Genomic DNA, 6311 nt, shown 5'->3' on the forward strand with positions numbered 1-6311 from the left:
TTTTGACTCTCACAGTTATGATTTAACAAAAAATTTTAACCAATGGGTGCCATTACAAATGCTTTAAAGTTGAATATATTTAAATAATTGCGAATACAATAAAAATTAAAGAAGATTAGCTAAGTTTTCCAAAATTTAAATTGGAGGAATAAAATCAAACCCTTGTAGCACTATTTGCAGTCTCACCAAAATTATTTTTTAGTTATTTTGATAAGCAAATTTTGTGAAAAAGCCTTAAAACTTTTATTTTTAGTCTCACCAATTTGACAAAAAAATAGTGAGTAAATAGTACTCAGTGTTAATAGTGAATACCATTAAAAAAATGGTTTTTTTTTTCTTTTTTTTTTTCTTGTTTGTTTCTCTTTTCTCCTTTAACATTTAAAGAAATGATAAACAAATAATTGAAAAAAAAATATAAATGAAATAGTAAAAGTGAATTATTAAAATAGTGAAACAGTTGAGAATGCTTTAAAAAATATGAATGGTTAAAATAAAAAAATATATACTTTTTTATTATTTTGGTGACTAAAATTTTAGTGAAGCGCTAATAATGCCCTTAACATACAAGGGTCGTGATACACAGAACGCTTGCGTGCCACGCATCAGTCAAATTTTTTATTTTTATTTTTATAATTAAAAATATTATAAAAAAATTTTTTTTGCCGCGCCTGCGTTCTATTTAACATTACCCGAGATACAAACTTAACTCATTTAACATTACCCAAGATACAAACTTAACTCAGAAACTTATCCTACACAAGCGATGTGCAGTGCACTACCCTGGTCTTCTATAGATGTCCCACTCTTTTCAGTTTTTAACTGTCATGTTGGCTTGCGAGCTGGCCCTGTGGATGGGAGAGTTGAATTTGACTAGCCAGCCACCGGGGGTCAGGTTCAATCCCTGGGACGAGGAAATCATCCAAGATTTTTTGCGTCCAAAGATCAATGGGTCCGATCAAGGAACAATTGACTTCATTCACGAAGTTCCTTTCTTCAAAGAGGATCCTTGGGAGTTGAAAGGTGATCAATCAGTACTTAGCACTCCCTTATGCTTAATATGATGATTTGATCTTCCTATTTTGCACCTGAGCTTCGATTGATTTCCTCAATTGTTTTCAAAATATGTAATCTACTCATGTGATTTCTTACTTGGGCCGTCAAATTTTTGTTAGTTCTCAGTCTGGTTTCTTTGAGTGTAGGTTCAACCGGCATAGAGACGACGAGGGATCCAGAAGAGTGGTTCTTCTTCTCGAAACTGGATCCGAAGTACCGGAATGGGAATCGGTCGAACAGGAAGACCAAGACTGGGTACTGGAAGGGGACTGGCGGGGAATGCGAAATCAAGTCGGAAGGGAGGTTAATTGGAAAGAAAAAGATACTGGTTTTCCATACTGGGCAGAGTCCGAGCGGCAAGAAAACAGATTGGGTCGTGCATGAGTACCACGCGACCGAGCTCGATGGTAACAACCCCCCCGTCGGGTAGCTTTTCTATCTCGTCTCGTCTTTTGTTAACCTCACCAAATTTATTTTTTATTTTAGGTTGAGTCTACAATTTTTTTGTATGAACTATGAATGCCAATAAAAAAAAAAAAAATGTTTTTGAAAAGTAAATTAAATATAATACAAAATTTATGGTTATGATTTTTTATGGGTTTTTTTTATTTTTTATTTTTTTATTTATGGCAAATGATTGAAGGTTTTTTATAATTTGACACGTCACACGCAGCAGACAAATATAGCCCTCATCTGTTTGCCTCCACCACACGGATCTGTCTTGATTTTTAGATTTGCTTCTTGCAAAGCTAGATTGTCAGTCTACGTCAGCTCCGCCCATCAACGCGCCTCTCCCCCGTCATCTCCGGCCTCCCCGCTACCTGTTACTCCCTCTCGCTCCTCCGCCGGGCGACCGCGTGCCGAAGCATGGATCTCACGCGCACGCGCGGGAACTTCCCGCAAGCTTTCTCTCTGAATTTTGCTGATTTCTGGGTTTGGCGATCCTTTTCCATTATTTTCTCTGTATTTCCTTTTCCGTTTCTTTTGCTTCTCAACGCTAAAACATTCTCTCTTTTTTCAACCCACTACCACTATCCCCCGCCGGCACCACCATCGCAAGGTGTATGTTGGCTGGCTTTTGGTTGAAGGAAAGCTGGGTACTGATTCGGCCAGATGGGAAGCACTCGGCTCGAGCTCGCACAACGTTCTCCCCTTGGCGAGCCGAGTTGAGCTAAGCTTTTGATGATATACTCTTGTTTTCATGCTACCCATTGGTTGTTTAGACTTTTAATAACTAATTGGTTTGTGTATTTTGTTTTTTAATGTTTCTTGGTTCTTTAGGTTGTTTTCTTATATATATATATATATATATATATATATATATATATTTTTTTTTCTTTCTTTTGGTTGTTTCTCATGAACTACAAATTACTTTAGAGAAAAATAATAACAGTTATCAAATAACACCCAAATAGCTATATCATTTCTTAATAACACATTTCATTACAGTAAACTAATTTACAAAATTAACCATAAATGAATTAATTTACCGACAGAAAAAAATACAGAAGGAGTAATTTATTATGACATTATGAATATTCAATCATCATAAATTCATAATCTCTGCTACCTTCCTATATTCAATCCTCTTAAGTTTATTAATAATGAGATTTTTTTTTTTTTTTTTATTCAGATAAATGTTAGTTTGTCAAAATTTGAGAAAAAGAGAACATGCAAAGAAAAAGTAGGAAACGATTTGGGAAAAAGAGAAAATAGGTGAGAGAAACAATGAAAAATAAAATAACTCCCTTGAAAAGTGCTGCTACATTTAGCTTTTCTTTTAGCTCTTTCAATCAAATATCTATTTTACATTTTTTTTTGGCTAATTCAATGTAGGGGGTTTTTTAAACATTTGAAGAGCTATTCTAGATAAAAGTAACATTTGGCTCTTCCATTGAGAATGCTCTTACAGACGAGAGTCGATATCACCACGTCCAAACGTGGGACGTCCACGGTCCAACTGCTAAATCGCAATATGCACTGCTTGTTGCGTGCTCCTGCAAATTGATTTTCTATAGCATATAGGGATTAGTTTGCCATTTCCTTTTAGGGATTAGGAGTCCACTGGCCTTTAGTTTTTAATGGCTAGGAGCCAACAGCCCAAATACTGCTTGTTACACCTTGTAGGAAAAAAAATCTACAAACGAAAGGGGCATTGCGCCATAGCAGGCACCCCCAAATCCGTCTCTGGATAGATGGACTTGTCATATTATTGGCTTGGCATTTCTTCTTGATTGCTAATGGTGGTTTAAGATGTTTCTGTTGCCAAAATAATGTAAAGGGTTATCTTAGAAGAGGATTTACTCGGTGATGTTACGTTCTCACTTAGTTGATTTGCTTTATGCAGGAAAGCATTGTCCTGTGTCATTTATTCAAGAAATCTAACAATGGTGGCAAATTTGGACCTGCCAAGCGTAAACAAGCACGGGCTTTAGTATCTCCAGCATCAGAAGAGGAAGCTGACAATCATGTCACAGGATACTGCTCTGGGTCTAACCACATTAGTGATACTGGGTACACTAGAAAAAATCCAGTGGCCGAAGTAACTGCTGGTCAGGTGAGGAATTCCAAAAGCAGCTTAAGTTTATTGATCTAATCATGTAGATAATATTCTGACATCTCGTCTTTTTTTCATGTTGCTGTTGCCATTTAAATATTTACTTTTTTGTTTTTTTTAATAACTTCATGCAGAACACCTCTGTCGTCTGCCGTTTCTTCTACAAATATAAAAAAACAGTGTCTTTAAGAATGCTGGATCTGCTGTTTCATTTCCTACCACGTCCAAATCTCGTCTTAAAGAAACAAAGTCAAAACTAGCACTGCCTTCAGTGCAAGCTGAAGATTCTCGAACAGTTGATGGATGCTTTGTTACTGAGGATTCTGACATACCTGTTGCGGGTGGTGACAACAATGTTAATTTTTTCGCTGCAGAGAATCAAGTGACAGATATTGAGGTGAGAAAGGAAAGAATTGAATTTCAGCTTAAAACAGTTGTAATTGTTTGCTTTTTTTTTTTTTTTTTTTTTTTTCTTTCTTTGGTAAATTAGAACTGCAGTAAATTAATTAAATACTAATCTTGTTCATTCATGTTTCGTTTATCAGGTTAATCCGGTAATGGAGGAAGCACCAAATATGTACCTGCTGCAAGATCCACTAGATTGCAACTGTTTGACCCGCTTAACTCTACTCGCCAATACACCTGCCGCTTCATCTTTTCCGACAGAGTCTGAGCTAGCACTGGCTTCCGTATCTCCAGCATTAGGAAAGGAAGTCAGTAATCATCTCACAAGATGTTATTCTAATGGAATGACATCTAACACTATAACAGCCATAAATGGTAACCGCGATGGTTATAGTGCGTACACTGCAATAAATCGAGTAGAAGAAGAAACGACTGGTGAGGTGAGAAAGACAGTGAATTGTATTCCAAGTGCAGTTAGGTGTAAGTATCTCCTTCATTTATGTTTCTAACATCAAGTTGATTTGCAGGTCGTAGACTCAAATATGTTGTGTGTCTTGCCAGACTCAAATATGTTCCATGTCCCGCCAGACTTAAATGTGTTCTGTGTCCCGCCAGAGCTACTAGGGCTCTCCCCATTACACTTGCAGATGCAATCTGTTTACATGCCCTACAGTGTTGCCAATGACTCAATTTACCTTGGTGATGAGGTGCCTTTTCAATATGGGACGAATGTGCCAGCTGCCTTTACGTCTGACTTATGTGGTCCTCCCTCCTTATTCAGATGAGTTCCTTCGGATCTGGCTTAGTTCCTTCATAATGATTCTAGCAATCAAAAGAATCTCGCTTACAGGGTCGTCCTGTAGGCAGGATAGATAGATAGATTGAGGGGGTGTTTGTTAAACACCACACCACCACACCGCACTGTTCATGGGAAAAAAAAAATAATGATTGATATGGGAAAATGAAAAAGTGGTATTGGAAAGTAGAAAATTTTGTTTTGTAGTGTTTTTTTTTATTTGAATAGTAATAAAAAGTAAATGATGTGATATAAAAAGTAAATAATTTAATATAAAAGTAAGAATGTTTTTTTTTAGAAAAAATGAAGTGAATAGTGTGGTGGAATGTGGGGGGATGGGGTGGGGTTTAACAAACAAGGCCTGAGCCCTAGAGCAACAAATTTGAGTGATGCTTTTTATATATTTGGGTTAAATACTTTTTTACCCCCTATAGTTTAACTTTATGTTTTGCCCCCTATGGTTTAACTTTATTTTTTGTCCCCTATAGTTTAACTTTATGTTTTGCCCCCTATGGTTTAATTTTATTTTTGGCCCCCCTATAGTTTAACTTTATGTTTTGCCCCCTATGGTTTAATTTTATTTTTGGCCCCCCTATAGTTTAACTTTATGTTTTGTCCTTATGGTTTAACTTTATTTTTTGCCCCCTCAGTTTCGTTTTGCATCACAGATGGTAGGAGTGTACAGCCCCTTAGTTTCGTTTTGTATAACCGCCCCACAACTACTAACCGTTAACCGCATAATCACATAACCGCATAACCGCTTTGGTAGGCAGTTATAAAAAATGCTAACCGCCCCGCCCTAGGCGGTTAGAGGTTTTAGGGGTAGGGAAAAAGCGGTTAACAACCGCTAACTGCCTACCCTTATATATAATAATATAAATATATGTTATATATTTTATATTAAAAATATAACATTAAAACGACGCCTGTGTCGTTTTAAATACGAGTTGGGGATAGAGTTTCATCATATTCATTATTTTTTGTAACACTTTGACCCAAAAATATTTAAAATAAGCACAATGAAGGCCCAAAACACCTCTAAAAGCTCATATAAAAAAAAGGTTATAAAACTGCCGATTATTGGCTTAATAATCGCTAACTCTCGGTTATAAAATAACTGCTAACTGCCTAAGTGGAGTTGTTGCGGTTATTGAAAATTCAATAACCGCCTTAGGTGGTTGTGGTTAGTGGTTTTAGCCAATAACCGCAACTGCTTGTACACCCCTAATAGATGATACCTCAATAATGGTTAAAAACAAAGATAGTACTTCCGGCCAAAAATTGACGGAAATTCATGTCAGCACCCCCAAAAAATTGACATCTTTCTACATCCATAGTTAAAAATTTAAAAAGCTAAAATGATTAAAAACATTAAAAAATTTAATTAAATAATAAAAAATATATAATTAAAAAAAAAGGGGTAGTGCCACCCCTTTTGGGCAAAATGAAGGATGGCTGGCCACCCCCATGGAGGTAGTTGAAGCCACCCCTGGCTGGTTT

General features: G+C 36.4%; 1 protein-coding gene across 1 annotated transcript; it reads left to right on the plus strand.

Annotated features, from left to right (window-relative positions):
• Nucleotides 1–3787: 3787 nt before the first annotated feature.
• LOC132166415 (uncharacterized) lies at nt 3788–6305 on the plus strand. Its single transcript, XM_059577218.1, has 3 exons — nt 3788–4007; nt 4156–4455; nt 4543–6305. Exons 2-3 carry the CDS (start codon nt 4168–4170, stop codon nt 4798–4800), a joined length of 546 nt encoding a protein of 181 aa, XP_059433201.1. The 5' UTR covers nt 3788–4007; nt 4156–4167; the 3' UTR covers nt 4801–6305.
• The last annotated feature ends 6 nt before the right edge of the window (nt 6306–6311 follow it).

This window comes from Corylus avellana, chromosome ca11, assembly GCF_901000735.1.
Source record: "Corylus avellana chromosome ca11, CavTom2PMs-1.0".
NCBI lineage: Eukaryota > Viridiplantae > Streptophyta > Magnoliopsida > Fagales > Betulaceae > Corylus > Corylus avellana.

Excerpts from the sequence above, each read along its gene's own strand:
- LOC132166415 (XM_059577218.1), top strand. The coding sequence starts at position 4,168 with ATGGAGGAAGCACCAAATATGTACCTGCTGCAAGATCCACTAGATTGC. Across the intron at positions 4,456-4,542 it reads AAGAAGAAACGACTGGTGAG|GTCGTAGACTCAAATATGTT; the intron begins GTGAGAAAGACA and ends GTTGATTTGCAG.